At 44.8% G+C, this 20,360-nt stretch overlaps 1 protein-coding gene across 4 annotated transcripts in view; it reads left to right on the top strand.

Annotated features, from left to right (window-relative positions):
* Window positions 1-3,008: 3,008 nt before the first annotated feature.
* The window catches only part of lmcd1 (LIM and cysteine-rich domains 1), a 28,405-nt gene continuing 11,053 nt past the window's right edge, over window positions 3,009-20,360 (top strand). For 2 of the 4 annotated variants that reach the window (XM_037755360.1, XM_037755283.1), the window contains exons 1-2: window positions 3,009-3,496; window positions 3,639-3,813. In XM_037755360.1, coding sequence (XP_037611288.1) covers window positions 3,787-3,813 — 27 coding nt within the window. In that variant the 5' untranslated portion in view covers window positions 3,009-3,496; window positions 3,639-3,786. Of the gene's footprint in view, window positions 3,497-3,601; window positions 3,814-20,360 lie in introns of all 4 variants that reach the window. The other 2 variants (XM_037755521.1, XM_037755440.1) reach the window with 2 other exon arrangements.

The raw sequence follows: 20,360 nt of genomic DNA, 5'->3' as shown, positions 1-20,360 counted from the left end.
AATTGGGTGAGAGAAGTCAACAGATCTTGATGCATAAGTGTTTATTTCTGTCACCAAAAACAAACACGAGTTTGTCATTTTGAACGGAGGACTAACCTACATGACAAACCATTCCTCCTTATATACGATAAGCTTCATCACAATTCTCTCTCATGTTCGTTACCCTCGGTTGGCAAAATTCCCCAAACTCATTATTTTCTTGCAAACTCAGCGTTTCCGACTTGTTTTGGTCCTACTCCTGACAAATGTACGACTCTAACCTTTTTACCCCGAGCCTCCTCCATTCATGCCACCAGCTTAAGGTGTAAAATCTCAGAATGTCCTCATCTTGCCTACAGCATCAGCCCCCGTTCATGTGTCGCCACTCATCTTGCCTATCCTCCTCGCACTTGTAGACAAGCCTGGAGGAAATGCTACAGCTGATGCTGCAGGCTCACTGGAGCCTTGCTGCCCTGGTCGTCCTTCTGCTAGAAACCCCCTGCCATGCTCCACTCCTCCCAACTAGAGAGCCAGTGTGCTTTTCCCTCACTAATACACCAGACACACATTTTTATGTTATATTAATATTAGCTTGTGTGACAGAAATTTGATTGTCTCTAAGTTTATATTTTAACCCAAAATACCCTAGAATGTGAACATTTTGTGTAAATACATGATATAATTGTCTTAGCTTATACTTTTATAAAAACAACCTGAAGATTTATCACAACACAACTTGCTAGCTTGTTAAATTGTTAGCCTCTGTGGCTTCTAGACGCAGACAGTAAGGTTAATGGTGCCTTCAAATGAAACTTGTGAGCTCATGTTCACAACATGGGAAGTTGTGAACACAATATGCATGGTGTTCAAGTGGTTAAATTGTGAGAACACCGCTGCTAAGCAACGGCAATATTAACGTTACTGTCGGCATCTAGAAACCACAGAAGCTAACAATTAAGCAAGCTAGCAAGCAGGTAACATAATGCAGTAAATGCAAAGGCATAATGACAGAGGAAAAAGATGAGGCCCTTGGCAATATCAACATTTTCTTCAGATATATTATACAATTACGAAGAAAAACATTATAAGACTAAAATAACAATATATTAACTTATTATGCACCGAAAAATTAACTTCCATTTTTGACACCGTCAACAAACATGTCACAACTCCTGAACTCTAATAATCCACAATTAAAACCCCGTACATTATTCATTCATGGAGCCCTGCAAGTCACTGCATGTTCTACAACACTGTCCTGCAAATATTTCAGAATAAAAGCAAAGGAATTCTGTACACAGAATAAAAGCTTGAGGGCTTTTATTTTTAAATGAACGCAGGAAGTATTGATTTAAAAATAAATCTTTTACAACCTCCTTGTGTATACTCACGTTCATGCGACCGTGGTGTCATTCGTCTATAGCCTAACGTTAGCTTTTTATTTCTGGCGATTGCTTTCACACTTCAAAAATCATAAAAGTGGTGTTCATTTGTGGAGATTATCTTGCTGAACAAAACGTGTAAGTATCATAAACGTGTGTTTGCCACAGAGCTTATTTTCTGCAATATTCCAAAAGCCAATGGAAAAATCCCATTGTCTTTTTGTCAAGGGAACAAGGGTGATGCTAACTTCCTGCTTGACCTACAAAAATACATCATCCCTGGAGCACTCTATGCCATTTATCATAAAAAAAGAACATGCCCACTCAGTGAACCGCACTCTCGACTTTGTGCAGACATTTGCCTGCTCTGTAGTCAGTGAATGTGGTTTTTGATTGACATTTTGGGCGGAAGTAACAAAAACGGCATGCTGTAAACGATAAATGTCAGTTCAGTTGGGTGTTGTGAATGATGAATAGTTGACAGTTGATTATCAGAGTAACACTTTTAAATAAAATGTCAATCAAGTTCATCAAATCAATTGACAATTTATCCCTCTATTTATCAATTCACATACATTTTCATCACTTCCATTATTAATTCAGACGCATTTTCATCACTTCCTTTTCTTCAGTCATTTTTTGTTACTTCCACCCTTGAGGCCACTCTCCTTAACTGATAAATGGCAATTTTGTGTTGAGTATGATGAATGTAAGATGGTGAAAATGATGAAACATGGCTCTGTTTTCATCATATCACAACTGTTCGAGTCAAATTGCCTATAAATTAATCAAATCTCTTGATAATTTTTCATCTAGCCTATTACATAGAGAGTGATATTGATTAACTGTCAGTTACTGTCAGTGTCGATTTTGACCAATGAAAATAGGTTGGAGGTGCGAGCGTTTTTTCAAACAAGCCACACGTTGCGTCGCCTGTTCGCTGACGCATGGATCAGGTTAGGACGTCTTCTTTAGGAAAAACTGAAACAATCTGATGTTCGCTCATTCGCTCTTTCGAGTTAGGAAGAGGTGTCCGACCAGAAGTGACGATGGATCAAACCTGGCCATGGCATGCACAAGCCCGTATGCGTTTGGCGAGAGGGTGGAATAGAGACTTATGGCTCTGTCTGGGTCTGTATAGTCCTGTTGGCCCTACCTGGTTCTGTTTTGCCCATGTGCCCTGCCTGGCTGTTAGCCCCATTTTTGCCGTCTGGCTTTGATTTACCCTGGGTGTCCTGTCTGGCTCTGTTTGGCTCTGTTTAGAATTATGTATTTGGTCTTGTCTCTTAATCCCTGTTGGTCCTGCCTCAGCCTGGCTCTTCCTAGCTCTGTACGGCTCTGCTTGGATCACTTTATTCCTCTTTTAGACCAGCCTGGGTCTGTGTGGCCCCGTTGCTTCATTTAACCTCTATAGTGTGCCTGGCTGTGTTTAACACCACTCTGCTTGGCCCTGTTTGGCCCAGGTTGACCCTGCTCAGCTCTGTGGTCTACATTCTTCTGAGTTTCACACTAAAAAGCTGCAGAATGAGGAGGAGGAGGAGGAATCTCTGACTTTCCAATTGGCCAAGGAGTTTTTAAGGCTCACTCTGATTGGCCGGCAGAACGTGAGCAGGGAATCCCTCAGGGCTCTCTCTCTCTTTGTCTCAGATTAAAATCACAAACAGTTCAGTCAGGCCTCGCTGCTCCAGGTAGTCCTCCGGTCTGCTGAAGACAAGGACTGAATTCACAGCCTGGTCTGCTGCAGAAAGCCAACAGTGCAGCTGCTGTTTTTAGGAACATCAATCTCCCTGATTACTGCCAGTCTGCTGCTGCATGGTCTACAGCTGGAACATAGGAGGGGCCTGTAATATTTAGCAAAGCAGGGTGAATTCACTCCTCAGCAGAGTCAGAAAGAGAAACAGAGGTGAATGAGGGTAGCTGCTGTTTCCCAGTAAGTCAGAAAGTGTTGGGAGACTTATCAGTTTCCCTTCAGCGGCGTGTTGGAGCAAAATCAGGAGCTGAAGAAAACCTGCTGAGTTCATGTAGCAGAGGGTGAAGAAGGAGAGCCGGCAACAGGGCGAATCAGGAGGGAAGAGTGGAGGAAAAAAATAAAACAGAAAAGAAAAAGCAGGAGTCCACAGCTGAAGAGGAGAAAGGTGAGATTTATTGTGAGTTTAGAAAGATGGAAAAAGGGAAAGAAGAGAGTTTGAAAGCGAAGTGTGGAACCAAGTTGGAAAGAGAACAAATACTTTGTTTCTCAGCAGGAGTGAGATGAAAGTCTAGATGGTTAAATTGCAGTGCCAGCGGAGCAGAGTGGCGGCAGGAGCGACTGTGGGCGGGGAGAGAGGAAGTGTGGTCGACAGGAGAGGAATTTAAGCCCCATTGTTCTGGAAGAGCAGAGGCAGAGAGAACAGAGGAGTCGAAGCACCAACACACGCCGGACAACATGGACATGAGCTCAGCCATGGAGAAGGTAGGACAGAAACATTTACATCTATACAATCTAACAATACCTCCAGATTAACAACAGTAGTGAGGAGGTCAAGGGTCAGAGGGTCAGTTAGTCTAATGTGATGTAGATTTTCTTTTGATGGAGGTCTGGAGAAACTCTTGGAATAAAGAGACTTTACAGAGTTACTGAGTGCCGTACACACACACACACGCACACACACGCACACACACACACACACACACACACACACACACGCCCACACACGCACACACACACACACACACACACACACACACACACACACATACACACACACACACACACATATATATATTTCATAAAATGAAAGTTTGGCCATTTCATTTCACTCCATTTCACGATATTGTGTTCATGTTAATTCATTTCTGTTTGAGAGCAGGGTTATTCTGTTTTATTTTGTCATTACTAATTGAGTGATGTATCCGTCCCGCCAACATCTTTTTCAATCGGTTAGTTAACCTAATGTTTTATGTCGATTTGTGTTATATTTTTAATTTGGAATTATTATTTCTTTAAGCTGGTTTACAACAACCTCTACAGCTTTGTCCTCGGAGGCTGTTTTTCGATGCAATTTCTAAGCATGGATAACCCGGTCGCACCAAATGGCGTATGAATGACACGTAATTTGTATTGTATTTGACATTTTGTGTGCAATAACAACACCTTTGTTGCTTTTGGCGTGTCATGTGTACGCCATGTAGTCTGTATTGACTGCAATATAAACACATTAGCGGGAATATGCTACGCTCAGGGCTAGTGATGTAGAATAAAAAGTGAGAGAGGCCTGCTTATGGTGGGCAGGAGGGGAGGTTGATGGGTCCAACAAACACAGGACTTTCAACCAGGAGACCACTGTTCATGTCTTATTGTTGTTGAGTTATTTTGAAGTTACGTTAGTGATGTTTGTGACGTGCTTTCCGTACTTATGTTACGTTGTTTCTGTACGTATTTTACTTAGTTTACATACTTAAGTACTTCACTTTTAAGTCCAACCATGATGTTTTTCCTAAACCTAACTAAGTGGTTTTGTTGCCTAAACCTAACTGTGGCCGTTACCGTAGATTTGTGGCCTAAACATAACCGTGACCGTTTCACAGTAACATCGTGGCACGCAAAATCCTAAAATGCGTTATCATGACAAATGAAAATGTCATGCTATCTATAATATCTATATTCAATTCAAAATACTTAATTGAAACAGGGCATAGGCTGCATAGGTGGTCGCCTATAGGGCAACACTTTCTGGGGGGTGCTGGTCGCCCTCTAAAAAAATAAAAAAATACTAGTAAAATGAATAATTTAAAAAAATAAATGCCAGTGGGCGCCCTTCCTCATTTTGTTCACTTAGGTAACAAATAAATAAAGAAAGAAAGAAATACACTTTTCACCCATGTAACTCTATTTCTCACACTTTTATCTGCCCGGCGACACTTATGTGTTAATAAAAGTGTAAATTGTAGTGAAACTGACTAAACACTTTTAAGCCAACAATATCAGGGACCAATTGTTTATTTATATTATAATAAATAAAGGTATTTATGAAAATAAAAATCCTAATTTTTCTCTTAAAACCATTGTCTGATGTGTGTTGCAGTTTACGGGGCTAGGGTTAAGGTTCTGGGGGGGTTGAACCCTGAAACTTACACTAGAGCGCTGGCCCGAATTTTGCCTCGGGCTCCAACAGGGCTAGAGCCAGCCCTGAAGAGAAACAACGTGAGTTGATAAACTCCCCTCAGCCGTAGGTTTGTTAAGCTGCACTGATACATCAGCTACTCTCAACTTAGAGCAACCTGGTAGACGAAGCAAATAAATGTTCTTCTGACAAAACTCCATGAACAGAAACTGATCGTCTGCATTCATAATACTCCTCTTGACCCAAACAACAGTCTTTGCTGCCAAATTAATTTCCATGTCACAGCTGAACAGTTTTAAAAATGTTTTTCAATGTTTTCTTTTTTATTTACACACATGGTACAGATATGAACAACCTAATATGGTGAAGAAACAAAATGATCTACTGAACAAATTAAATAGTGGGAATTGATGAGATTATATTCATTGGAGTTGATTTGTCAAAAGAAACTCAAAACATCAGTTTGTGTGATGATGCCTGCACTCGTGGGATTGTTTGACCCTTAAAAAATTTGACCACTTCCTAACATGCTAATTTTTATGGTGTTGGTTCTCTGACCTGCCACAGACTCTACGGTTGAAGATATTTTAAAGTAAGTTTGGACTAATCTCTCGGGCTTGTTCACACCCAATCCATTTCAAACAGCTGCAGATTTCTAATTCAGTCAGTGAAGGTAATCCAGGACCACGAGGACCTGATCCCCCCACTGGGTCTGTTTTGGCGTCCGTGTGCAGTTTGTCTCCCGCAGATGCGTCCTGTCATTCATCCAGAGGTCACATCAGTCTGAGGCAGATAACCTCTCGGATCAGTGTCACCTGTCGGGGGTTTGATCCCCCCCCCTCCCCACCCTTCTTTATATGCAGGAGCTGGAAAAACTGCCATCACCAGGATGGAAATAACCTCCAACACACACACACGCAGCAAAAACTCTCAAATGAATAGGGCTGCAACTAACAATTATTTTCATTATTTATTCATCTGTCGATTATTGTCTCGATTAATTAATGAATCGTTTTGTCTATAAAGTGCCAGAAAACAGTAAAAAAAAAAAAGGTTTCCTCAGCCGAAGGCGATGTCTTCTAATTGTTTTGTTGAACCAACAGTTCTCAGTAAGACTGAGGAATGCAGCGAAATGAGCAAATCCTCACAAATGACAAACTGAATCTGGGGAATGTTTGACATTTTTTAATTTAAAGATTACTTAAACCTGCAGTAGGCAGAATATTTTTGGCATCATTGGGCAAAAATTCCATAATAACCTTTCAGCATATTGTAATTCAAGTGTTCTGAGAAAAAACTAGACTTCTGCACCTCCTCATGGCTCGGTTATCAGGCTTTAATAAATCTAGCCTGTGATGGGAGACTTTGGCCAATCACAGGTCATTTCAGAGAGAGAGCGTTCCTATTGGCTGTTCATTCAACGGAGGCAGCTGTCAATCATTCACAAACTCCGATCAAACGGTCAAACTCGGCCACTCTGATCAAATATGAATCAATATTCTGTTACTGTAATATATTTCTCGCCTCAAATGTTTTCAGAAACATGTTGTAGTGTACTGTTTAACTGTAAAATGAGAAAGTTTGCTCCGGCTGGTGGGGGGTGCTTGGTATTTCCTCAACTGATCTCAACATGGCTGCCGGGTCACAAACTTTCTCATTTTACAGATAAACAGTAAACTACAAGTTGTTTCTGAAAACATTTTATGCGAGAAATAGGCATTAACGTAACATAATATTGATTCATATTTGATCACGAGTGATTGACAGCTGCTCAGAGACGGCAGGCTCCAGCTCGGCTCTGATTGGCTGTTTTCCTCCGGTCTGTGAAATCTTGCAGATGCCGTTAGGAGCACCGGAGGACACAGAGGCACATGATTTTTCTCAGATTACTTGTCTCATGCACTACTGTCAGGATATTGTGACTGTTTTATAAAAATAACTTTTTAAAATCATATTTGCTCCAATTCTACCCACTGTTGCTTTAAAAGGATTAATTGATTATCAAAATTGTTGTTATTATTATTATTATGATGTTTCTTTATTTGAACAGTCAGGGACATTGCACAAAGTACATTAACCTTATATAAAACAAGGAGCGATGTAATGTAGGTAGTAGAGATATGAAAATCAGTGAAAGAGTACAAAATGCTCAGGTACTCAGTAAGAGTATACAAACATGACTATTCCCACATCCCCAACCCTACTGTGTGAATAATGTTTTGTCAGACGTGAGAAAGTTTGAAAGATTGTCGATGTTATTAGTTCTGTTGGAAGGTTGTTCTGTTGTTTCATGGCCAAAAAAAGGTGAGTTATTTTTCTGTCACCAACATTGAGAGTGGTTTCTTTCTCTCCCTGATATCCCATTTTTCTTTACACTTTTGAATATTGAAAAGTGATCACCACAAGTCGCTTTCTACTGTAAATGCCATCTCATTTGTGGCACATTGTCTGATTTTGTTTTAAATGGAGAACAAAAGGAAATATCCAGGATGCCATGTGGCAAAGCTCGTGACGTTAGAGAGTTTCAACTCGCCGCCTCTTTGACCTCCAGCTTCTTATCTCACATCGTTTCCTGCAGTTTAAGCATCACATAGCTGACATGTTTAGAATGACTCAGCGAGGCTCAGCCGTGTCCGATCCGCCTACGTCGTACTCGCCTTATCTGACTCCCTAAATATAGAGCTGTTTCCCTCTTTCTGAAAGAAATGCATTTATAGTTGGGCTCATATGTATCACTTGGCAGACGCTCGCATTCAGAGCAGCTAATCATACTGTACTGCTCAGTATTTGTGGTGAAGATAACTCCATCAGACCAAGTGAGGGTTGTCAGTGATCAGCTGGTAACAGAGGAGCTACACAGATTACATGTTTGTGCTGAACTAGAAAGCTTCAAATCTTATTTATAAATTATATTTTTTACACTAGCTCAGATTTCCATCACGAAAGCCAGTTCCTTTACTGTAGATCACGCAGCACATATGTTGCTGTTATTTTCATAGAGCAGCCAAAATATGAGGGCTAAAACGATTATACCTAAAGTGTAAAAAAAATAATTTCATAAATAACATTAGCATACCTTTTTATAAATGTCTCGCCACTTATTCTAATTCTCAGTGGATTGTGGATGAATTTACAACATAAATCTGTTTCTTCCACAAGCCATTGAGAGCACTCAGGGGAATGAGCAGAGTATATGGGAACATTTTCTGTTTCACAACTGACAACACTACAGTAGAATAAAATTCATTTGGGTAAATAAAAGAAAATCAGTCTCTCATTCATTATCTATGGAGCAGCTCCAGACTTTATACCCTATGACATCACAAGTTAGACACTTACTTCTCTGGTTTCTGGCTTTGAGAGAAAGCTGCTCATGTTCACAAGTATTGATTGAACTTTACTTGGCCATGGACATAACATATCTGATTTCTTCATTTAGGTGGTGTTCCTCTTTAAGGTTAAGCAGCTACATACATCAACTTCTGAATAAGAGATACTTTATTTCATAACGCCACTAATGCTACCATTACAAAGTCTTGTCTTATGCCTATCACACAACTGGCTCTGCCCTGTTTGTCTTGGTTGAAGACTTTGATGGCCATGTGCTTGGTTTTTCTAACCACATATTTCCAGCTTACTTCCATACTTGTGTTAAGGCTGGCCCACTCTCAAATCTTAACAGATGTTGAAATGTGAGAGGCCCCACACATAACGACATGTTATGTACAATGTAACAGTTTTGTTCCTGCAGTTGGGCTGCAGAGCGATGCTGTGGTTAACACTGTCGCCTCATAGCAAGAGGGTCGCAGATTCAAACCTGGCTTAGGTCCCTTCTGTGTGGAGTTTGTATGTTCTCGCCATGTTAGCCGGTTTTCTCCGGGTTCTCCGGTTTCTTCCCACAGTCCAAAGACATGCAGGTGGACAGGACATTGTAGGTGTGACTGTGAGCGTGAATCTGTCTCTATGTGTCAGCCCTGTATAGTCTGACCTGTCCAGGGTGTACCCCGCCTTCGTCCAATGTCAGCTGGGATTGGCTGAATAGGACAAGCAGTTACAGATAATGGATTGGTGTTCCTATAGTGTGTGGAGAGCAACGATTTGGACAAAACAGCACAACACACACGAACAGATTCCATTCATGAACAACAAAAGCTCCGACTAAAAAAAATGGAAATCTCGCAAAATCTCTCACGATCAAACGTGACTGTGGTGTAAACAAACATGGCGGACGGATGTTAGTTTTTGCACTACTTTGTACTGAAAAGAGCAATGGATGAAGTCATGGACACACGTTAAATAAACACTTGCATTGTTGCCAGACATCAACAAGTTGGTCCTCCGTTTCTGAGCTCCATCTTACTACTAACTTAATACCTGCATTAGCCGCGGCCAGAATGACGGCGGTGGTTGTCCTTCCTTCTTCAGTCAGCTTGGTGTTCAATTGGTTTTCGTTCTTTCCCACGTGACTGTGTCATCGGCTGTCCTCGGGGTTCCCCACACACAACAGGATATCCCATCGTAAATATTGAACATGTTCAATAATTACGATTTGAAATCAGTGCGGCCAGGATGGACTTCCAAGCCAATCGGGGGATGTAAACATAAACCTCACACCACAGGAATATTTGGAAAGATAATCTTCAGAACCATCAAAAAACGGGGCTTTGCTGGCGATTGTCGGGAGGGGGAAAATCAGTTCCAAAATCGGCTTGATTCTCTTGTAGTGTGTACCCGGCATTAAGGCAACTCTGTGGGTTTGTCTTGTTTAAAGGAGCTAAAGGTTGGGGCCCCCAGGTGGCCCCTAGCGGTTGAGGTGCTGACCGTGAACTGCAACGTCCCTGGTTCCCATCTCTTTTCTGTCTATCTATTAAAGACATAAAATGCCCGAAAAACATATTTTAAAAAAGGGAACTTTAGAAACCAATTTTGGTGTATGGACTCATGCAAATTGAGATATTGCAACCAGAAAGAAATATAGAGTTTGGTCATTGTAACTCATTCACCACAACATTACCTGCATCAGGCCTGCTGTTTCATGGCTGGTTGCAGGATGAGTAACAGGTTTATTTCTTGCTTGTCTGGAGGAATGTTTGAGTCACGTCTGCTCTCACTGTGACTCCCAGGAGAGTCACAGTGAGTATACGCACTGACAAGAACACCGTTAAACAAACTGTTGCTAAATTGGATTTCATTGGGTGTTGTCTGCCTTTTTTACAGGAAGATGAAAATTACACTAAAATACTTAAATGGAGAGGTTTAGAGGAAAGCTCCTTTTAAAGGTGTTTTGGTACGACTCCTGGTGGAGTCAGCTCAGTAACATAATAATGAACACACAAACAAACAAACCCTCTGTCAGTCACTGTATTCCAGAGGGATGTAATGAAGCCTTGTTCTTCTTCAGCTGTTTCTGTTGCAGCCATCATCGCTGTGACCTTTTCAACACGGGCCGATCAACAGCCTCTTCACCATCACACACACTTCACACACGCTCTCTTCACACCTCTAAACACACTCATCTGTCCTCTCCTCTCTCACACCTAATGACTGCTTTGGTCTGGGTCTGTTTTTCCTGGTTTGAGTTCCAGTGAAGGGAAATCTCAAAGGAATATACCAACGCTGTGGGAAACACACTTATTTGCTTGCTTATAGAGACCAAAACCGTTTTTTGTACCAGGCAGTAAACATGTTCTGCTGTAAAGTTGGGTATTTTAACATGGGGGTGTATGGGGGTTGACTCACTTTTGTAGTCAGCCTCAAGTGGCCATTCGAGGAACTGAAGGTTTTTAGCTCTTCCACTTTGGCTTCATTTCTCATTACCGGAGGTTGCAGATTGGTTTCAACATGACAATGCCCTCATACGCAAAGCCAGGTCCATAAAGAAATGTTTTTCCCAGTTTGGTGTGAAAGAACAGAGCCCTGACTGTGAGCCAGACCTTATCACCCAACATCAGTATGGACGTCACTAATGCTCCCATGGCTGAATGGGAGCAAATCTCCGCAGCCAGGTTCAAACATCTGATGGAAAGACCTTCCAGGAGAGTTGAGGCTGTTACAGCAGCTTATTTTGTAGTTCATCATTTTAGAAGAGCTCGTCTCTCCCTCTATATACAGTGTATTACGTGTATGAATGAGAGATGGGCCTGTTAATATCTGGTGACAGCTGGACGGGTGGACAGTCCATCAGCAGCAGATTGTTTTAGCAGAACAGTCATCAGGTTTCCTGCCAGAGGCTTTAAAAACAGTCAGTCATCCCTGAGTATTGTTTCCTATCTCGACACACACACACACACGCACATGCACGCACACGCACACACACACACAGACAAACACACCATCACTCTTTGTCAAAGGTCAACCTGAAACCAAAGTTAACTCATCACCACAGTTAAATAGTAACATTCTTGACCTTGCATATAATAAGTTTTACCGAAATAGTTAACTTACCCCATCTAACAGTCTTCATCAGTAGATAGAGTTTGCTCAATTGTCATCATGTGACCTCAGTATGGATCTGTGGTCAGGTGATAACAATCAAACATTGATGTATAATAAGACATGGATACACAGCCACCGCTCGGCTCTGCTTCCAATTTTTTCCAGAGGCAACTCGCGGTATTGCAACAAAAAATACCCCTGTGGCCCAAAAAGCATTTTCCCCATCAACCACCATTGTAAAAGAGACGTCTGTAAAACTGTTGACAGGACACCTCGAACTGCAAGCAAGGTTGATTATGACACTTGACTTTTTATCCATGGGGGTTTTATATTTGCGGGGCCAGCGGGAGAAACACTAGTGCACATATTCAGTGGGCCGCATACCCCGGAAGTAAACCCCGAAGCTAGAAATCTTATTTGGCGTATGTGCCAGATCAGCAGTTCTCATAGAGAGCTACAGGAAGGAGTCCTAAAACCCAGAAATGAGTTATCATTTTAGCACTTCCGGTTCCCCCGTCTGGAAGTCAATGGTTTGGGTTTTTAGTTAGATGCCTGAAATAAGGTCTTTGGTTAACACAAGCTGAACAGATTTTAACGTTTTGTTCTACGATATAAAATATGTCAATAAATACCCCACTTGTGAATTTTGAAGCCTTTATGTGTCTTAAAAAGGTGGTTGCTAAAGTGGCTAAATGAGACTATTAAATGTCATCACGCTGACTCGTTGGCCTCTACAGCCTCGTTGTGTATACTTGCGCTCATGCTACCGTGGTGTAGTTCATTTATAGTCTAATGTTAGCTTTTTACTTCTGGCGATTGCATTTACACTTCAAAACTCAAAAGTGGTGTTAATTTGTGAGGATTATCTTGCTGAACAAAACTTGTAAATATCATAAACGTTTACCACGGAGCTTATTTTCTAGAATAATCCAAAACCCAATGGAAAAAAACAATTGGCGTTTTTGCCGAGGAAACCAGGACGATGCAAACTTCCTGGTTTTCCAACAAAAATACGTCATCCCTGGAGCACTCTGTATGACTGAATAGGCTTCATCTTGTGGTTCGCTATCCAGTTCTTATAATACATCCAAAAAATCAAGCAACCGCCGCTCACTGATGAAGACCCAGAGATGTGGTTTGAAAGCTGATGTGAAAAAGGCTATTAAGTAGACCTTGAGTTAAGATTTTTTAAATAACTTTTATTGAAGTTCAACAACAGATGACAAACCGATCACAATACATTGTTATTATTTGTACATTGTGACAAATACTAAAAGAGTACACAGTATGGAAGAGGATTGTGGGCATGCTCTTTTCTTTTTTAATATGAAAGGAAAAAAGAAAAGGAAACGTGAGGCACAGTGAGGACAGGAGGAGAAACAAAGAAGAGGAGTGAATAATAAGACAGAATGAGACAGTTGAAAGAGACAAAAGAGGAGAAAAGATTTAAAAATTGTAGAGCTGAGGAGGAGGAGGAAATGAAAAATACAGGGACGACTGATAAGACTCTGTTTGTCAGTACTGAGATGATGATGTCACTGGGCGGACCAATGAGATCATCCACCCTGCCTGTGTGTGTGTGTGTGTGTGTGTGAGTAGTTCAAAACAACAACTCTTCTTTCTCATCCAACACTTCCTCTCGTCTCTGCAGAATCATCTTCGTTTGAGGCCTCTCCGTTAACTCAGTGTCGTACGAATATTTGCTGATTTTTGGTTAACTCAAGGTCCACATACAAGCCTTTTTACAGAGTTTTCATCCGCATCTAACAGTCCTCATCAGCAGAGGAAGTTGGTTGAAAGCTACAGAGAAAGCTGGTAAGTGGACCTTGAGTTAAGATTATTTTTGAAAAACTCGTATGTTTAAAGTCAAGAATGAACATTCCACTCAGTGTTTTGTGTGATTTTGTAATCAGTTTCACTTACTTTAAAGGAACAGTGTGTAACATTTCGGGGGATCTATTAGCAGAAATGGAATTGTGAGGGCTTTGGTTTTAGGACCCAGAAGCAGACACAGACACAGCTGGATGGTGGTTGAAAGTCAGGTGGATTTATTGTAATAAAGGTGGTGAGGGCGCTGGAGAAGGCAGGGGACAGGCAGGCTGTTGAGCAGGGTGGAGTAGCTGGAGGAATGAGCTGCGGCGGCGTGAGGATGGCTCGATAGGAGGCTGGCACTGGAATCCAGAAGACAGGAGAACACAATGTTAGATAACAGAAGCACTAGGAAACACAGGAATAACTCTGGTAATTATCATACAGAGCGGCCGAGAAAATACCAACTGGTAGGCAGAACAATCTGGCGAGGACTGGCAGGAAAGCTGGTGTTCTTGTACTGTGGGTTGATTAGGTGATTGTTGACAGGTGCAGAGTGCAGAGTGGAGAGTGAGACCAGGTGCTTGATGAGGAAGCCGCGCCCCTGCCACATCCACAGGCAGGGGAGGGGGAGACCCAGGGGAAGCAGAACACTGAAAAACTACTGGAGTCAAGGCCAGAGACGTGACAGGACCCCCCCCTCAACGGGCGCCTCCGGGCGCCCCAGGCTTGTCTGGATGCTCCCGATAAAAGTCCCGAATGAGGGAGGCATCCAGAAAGAAGCTGCGCGGGATCCATGAGCGTTCCTCTGGGCCATAACCCTCCCAGTCAACCAGGAACCGGAACCCCCGGCCTCGGCGACGGACGTCCAGAATCCGCCGAACAGTGAAGGCAGGGTGATTGTCGATGATCCGGGGGGGTGGAGGGGGTTCGGCTGGAGGGCACAAGGGGCTGGAAGACACAGGCTTAAGCAGCGAAACATGGAACGTGGGGTGGACTCTCAGAGATGAAGGCAACTTTAACTTGATAACAGTGGGATTAATGATCTTGTCAACTTCAAAAGGTCCAATGTATCGGGGAGCCAATTTATGGGACTCCACCTGAAGGGGCAAGTCACGGGAGGAAAGCCATACCTTTTGACCGGGTTGGTAAGTGGGTGCAGGGGATCGATGGCGGTCAGCAAGGCGTTGATTCCGGACAGCTGAACGGAGAAGGGCAGACCGGACCTCTCTCCAAATCCGCCGACACCTTTGGATGTTGGCTTGGACCGATGGCACCGCCACAGCCTCCTCCTGGACTGAGAAGAGGGGAGGTTGATAGCCTAGAGAGGCCATGAAGGGGGACATACCTGTGGCGGCGCTGGTGAGTGAGTTATGGGCATACTCAACCCAGGGTAACTGTCTACTCCAGGAGGACGGGTGGTGAGCAGTGACACAACGCAGGGCTGCCCCGAGATCTTGGTTTGCCCGCTCCGTCTGCCCATTCGTTTGAGGGTGGTACCCAGAGGAGAGACTAGCTGTGGCACCCAGAGCCTGGCAAAAGGCCTTCCAGACCTGGGAAGAGAACTGTGGTCCCCGGTCAGAGACGATGTCCTGGGGGATGCCATGAAGACGAAACACATGGAGGACCAGGAGGTCCGCAGTCTCTGTGGCTGAGGGTAATTTAGGGAGAGGGACAAAATGCACAGCCTTGGAAAAACGGTCTACCACAGTCAATATGATTGTGTTACCTTCTGACGGGGGTAAACCGGTGACAAAGTCCACAGCTATGTGGGACCAGGGTCGGCTGGGGACGGGCAGAGGGCGCAGGAGACCAGCTGGGGGTTGATGGGAGGCCTTGCTGCGGGCACAGACGGAGCAGGCGGACACGAAGGCACGGGTGTCGCGGGTCATGGATGGCCACCAGAACCGCCGTTTGATGAAGGAGAGGGTGCGGTGGAAACCAGGGTGGCAGGTGAGCTTAGATGAATGGCCCCATTGTAGAACTTGAGATCTGGCTGAATCAGGCACAAACAGACAGTTAGGAGGGCCATTACCTGGGTCTGGATGAGAGCGCTGTGCCTCCCGTATGCGGGTCTCAATCTCCCATGTAGCTGCGGCCACCACACAGGAATGAGGTAGAATGGTTTCTGGCTCAGAGCAGGATTTCTCTGGGACAGACTGGCGGGAGAGGGCATCAGGTTTGGTGTTGCGTGAGCCAGGACGGTAAGTGAGACTGAAGTTAAACCTTCCCAGGAACAGAGCCCACCGAGCCTGGCGGGAATTTAGCCGTTTAGCAGAGCGGAGGTAAGAGAGGTTTTTGTGGTCTGTCCAAACTACAAATGGCTGCTCAGCCCCTTCCAGCATGTGCCTCCATTCCTCAAGTGCCAGGACCACCGCCAACAGCTCACGGTTTCCCACATCGTAGTTGCGCTCTGCCGGAGAAAGGCGCCGGGAGAAGAAGGCACAGGGGTGCAGCTTGTGATCCTTAGGAGACCGCTGAGAGAGGACGGCCCCCACACCTGAATCAGAGGCATCCACCTCCACAACAAACTGCAAAGAGGGATCAGAGTGAGTTAGAATTGGAGCACTAGTGAATAACTGTTTCAGAGTGTCAAATGCTATGTCAACCTCCGGCGTCCAAGTAAAGGGGATGGCTGGGGAGGTGAGTTGTGTGAGAGGGGCCGCCACTCTACTGTAGTCTCGAATGAACCGTCTGTAGAAGTTGGCGAATCCTAAGAATCGCTGCAACTGTTTCCGTGTAGTGGGTTTGGGCCACTCAGCCACCGCCTGAACCTTTGCTGGGTCCGTCTTCACCTGCCCCTGCTCGATGATGAAGCCCAGAAAACTCACAGAAGTCACATGGAAGTCACACTTTTCAGCTTTTACAAACAGCTTGTTTTCCAGAAGACGACGGAGCACTAACCTCACATGTTGAACATGTTCTTCCATGTTCCGGGAGAAGATGAGTATATCATCTAGATAAACAAAAATGAAGTGGTTCAGCATGTCACGGAGGATGTCATTAACCAAGGCCTGGAAAACTGCAGGGGCGTTGGTGAGGCCAAAGGGCATGACTTGATACTCAAAATGGCCCAGGGGAGTGTTAAATGCAGTCTTCCACTCATCTCCTTCTCTGACTCGGATCAGATGGTAAGCGTTCCGGAGGTCCAGCTTTGAGAAAACAGTGGCCTTGTGCAGGGGCTCGAAAGAGGGGTCGATGAGGGGTAGTGGATACTTGTTTTTAATGGTTATGTCGTTGAGGCCACGGAAATCAATACAGGGGCGTAGGGTGTGATCTTTCTTTGCAACAAAGAAGAAGCCGGCACCAACAGGAGAAGAGGAGGGTCGAATAAAACCAGCAACTAGTGAGTCGTTGATGTACTTCTCCATAGCCTCCCTTTCGGGACGGGAGAGTTTATAGAGACGGCTCGAGGGAAGGGGGGCACCATGGTGCAGGTCTATAGCACAATCATAGGGCCTATGTGGGGGCAAGGTTTGGGCCCGCTGCTTACTAAACACCTCACCTAAGTCATGGTACACAGGAGGGACTGAAGAGAGGTCAGGGGGCTCAAAAGTAGGAGCAGCAGTTAACTGAGAGGGAGCTAGGGCTGACTGGAGACAGTGGGAGTGGCAAAAGGTGCTCCAACTAGCAATAGATGCGGTGGACCAATCAATATGGGGGTTATGGAGTTTAAGCCAGGGCTGACCTAGGACCACCGGAGCATGAGGTGAGGGAATAACTAGCAGTTTTATAGATTCGTGATGATTACCTGACAGGATGAGACTCAGGGGAACAGTGTGATGAGTAATGCGGGCCAGGAGCCTTCCATCCAGCGCATTGACATCCTTAGGAGCAGGAAGGGCTTCAACAGGGATCCCAGCTTGGGTAACGAGGGTGGAGTCAATGAAATTATCATCAGCCCCAGAATCAACCAGAGCAAGAAGGGGGATAGAGTCACCCTGGCACACAAGGGATGCATTAAATTGCATACGGGGGTGAGGGGCTGATGGAGAGGTGGAGGTGTGGCTCATCAGGGCCTCTCCAGTTCCGGATGAGCCTAATCTTTTGGCAGGTGAGGACAAGAAGCGAGGAAGTGGCCAGCCTTGCCACAATAGACACACACACCAGCCTTGACTCGCCGTTGGCGCTCTGAGGGTGAGAGACGAGCTCGTCCCAACTGCATGGGCTCCTCCATTGAGGGTGATGCTGAGGAACTGAGGGGCTGGCTGGTGAAGAACTGGCTGTCAGGGATCACCCGGGGGGCAGGTTTGGACTGGAAAGGAGAAGTGGAGGCATGCGGGCGGCTGGCTCTCTCCCTACGGCGTTCACGAAGACGGTTGTCTAAGCGTATGGACAGGGAAATAAGGGAGTCTAAACTATCAGTCTCATCCCTTGCAGCCAACTCATCCTTAATATTCTCAGCTAACCCATGAACAAACACTCCTTGTAAAGACACTTCATCCCACCCACTCTCTGCTGCCAGGATCCTAAACTCAACTGCATACTCTGCAACTGATCCAGAGCCCTGACGGAGGGAGAGGAGACGGTTAGCAGCCTCTTTACCCTGAACAGGATGATCAAAAACTTTTCTCAATTCAGCTATGAATACCGGGTAAGAATTACAAATAGGAGACTGCCTCTCCCACAAAGCTGTAGCCCACTGAGAAGCTTTACCAGTAAGTAAACCCAAAATAAATGCTATGCGTGACTTATCTGAAACATAGGTGGTAGGTTGCTGCTGGAACACGAGAGAACACTGGAGAAGGAACCGCCCACAAGCCCCCAAATCCCCAGAGTAGCGTTCTGGAGTCGGAATGAAAGGCTCACGGGCTAGTGGGGCTGGGGTGGCATGCCCTTGTGGAGGCGTTGGGAGCGCTGGTGGGGGGTCAGCTGGTGAAGCTGCTGTGGCAGATGAAGCTGTGAGATGGGCGTTGACCTGGTCCATTTGGCTGCCGAGTTGGATGACATTGGAGGAAAGGGCTCGCAGATTCTCCACCAATTCACGGAGGATCTTGTCATGTTGTCCAACCAGCGAACCCTGGGAGGCTAAAGCATGGCGGAGTGAATCTGTGTCTGCTGGGTCCATGGTGGCCAGATTGTTCTGTGAGGGCTTTGGTTTTAGGACCCAGAAGCAGACACAGACACAGCTGGATGGTGGTTGAAAGTCAGGTGGATTTATTGTAATAAAGGTGGTGAGGGCGCTGGAGAAGGCAGGGGACAGGCAGGCTGTTGAGCAGGGTGGAGTAGCTGGAGGAATGAGCTGCGGCGGCGTGAGGATGGCTCGATAGGAGGCTGGCACTGGAATCCAGAAGACAGGAGAACACAATGTTAGATAACAGAAGCACTAGGAAACACAGGAATAACTCTGGTAATTATCATACAGAGCGGCCGAGAAAATACCAACTGGTAGGCAGAATAATCTGGCGAGGACTGGCAGGAAAGCTGGTGTTCTTGTACTGTGGGTTGATTAGGTGATTGTTGACAGGTGCAGAGTGCAGAGTGGAGAGTGAGACCAGGTGCTTGATGAGGAAGCCGCGCCCCTGCCACATCCACAGGCAGGGGAGGGGGAGACCCAGGGGAAGCAGAACACTGAAAAACTACTGGAGTCAAGGCCAGAGACGTGACAGGAATATAATATTCATAACTGTTTTCTTTAGTGTATAATGCCCTGAAACTAAGAATCGTTGTGTTTTCGTTAGCTTAGAATGAGCTCTTCATATCTACATGGGGAGCAGGTCCTCTTCATAGAGTCCACCATGTTGCTCCTCCATGTTTCTACAGTAGCCCAGAACGGACAAACCAAACACTGACTTTAGAGAGAGCCTTTCATGTTTTTAAGTTACTTGAAGGCCACCGTCGTTCTCCGACACACTTGTGAAACTGCGGTAACGTGAGCCGCAGAGTGCAAAACCGTGGCAACACTAGACTATGACTTCCGTTGCTCCTAAAGTAGTGTTGTTATGGCAAGGATGACCTCTGAGCGAGGCGAACGGCGTTGCCACGGTTTTACACTCGGCGGCTCACGTTACCGCAGTCTTGGAAAGGGAGGAGTGAGCGGAGGGGTGCTCAGTTGGTTTCAATCTGCAACCACACCACTAGATGCCACCAAATCCTACACACTGTGCCTTTAATGTAAAAACTATACTGAAAAACTCCCTTTTATAATGTCTTCTTTATTGGGAAAAGTACAATATTTCAAGCCCAAAGTGGTTCCTTGTCAGATACAGAGGAATCAAACAGACTCAGGTGTGTGTCATTGAAGAGGCCTACTGATTTGCAGGGCTAGTTGTTGTGGTGAACTAACCACTAACATGCTAGCCAGCCGGGCAAGCACTAGTCAGTTAGTATACTAGAGCTCTCGTAACGTCTTACCTACTCCCAGCTGGCATTTTGTTCACAGGAATTGACTGAAATTCATTCAATCAAGAGTTATAGAAGAGGTGAAAAAAGGCTCTTCGAGCTAAAGGTCAGATCCAAAAACGATTCGCAAACATATAGTTTAAGGCTCAGTTATTTATTAAAACAGCTGGTCACTGTTGTTTTTAACAAATGTTACTCAAACAAAAGGAAATAGAGCATTTGTTGGGGACTATTTTCAGCAGCGGATTAATCCACATTTGGTGTTCTAGTGAGTATTTGGTGCAGCAGGACTGTGTATGTGGGATTGAGT

The sequence above is a fragment of the Sebastes umbrosus genome, chromosome 1 (assembly GCF_015220745.1).
Source record: "Sebastes umbrosus isolate fSebUmb1 chromosome 1, fSebUmb1.pri, whole genome shotgun sequence".
Taxonomy (NCBI): domain Eukaryota; kingdom Metazoa; phylum Chordata; class Actinopteri; order Perciformes; family Sebastidae; genus Sebastes; species Sebastes umbrosus.
The sequence above is the reverse complement of the archived record's forward strand: the minus strand, read 5'-3'. Positions and strand labels throughout refer to the sequence as shown.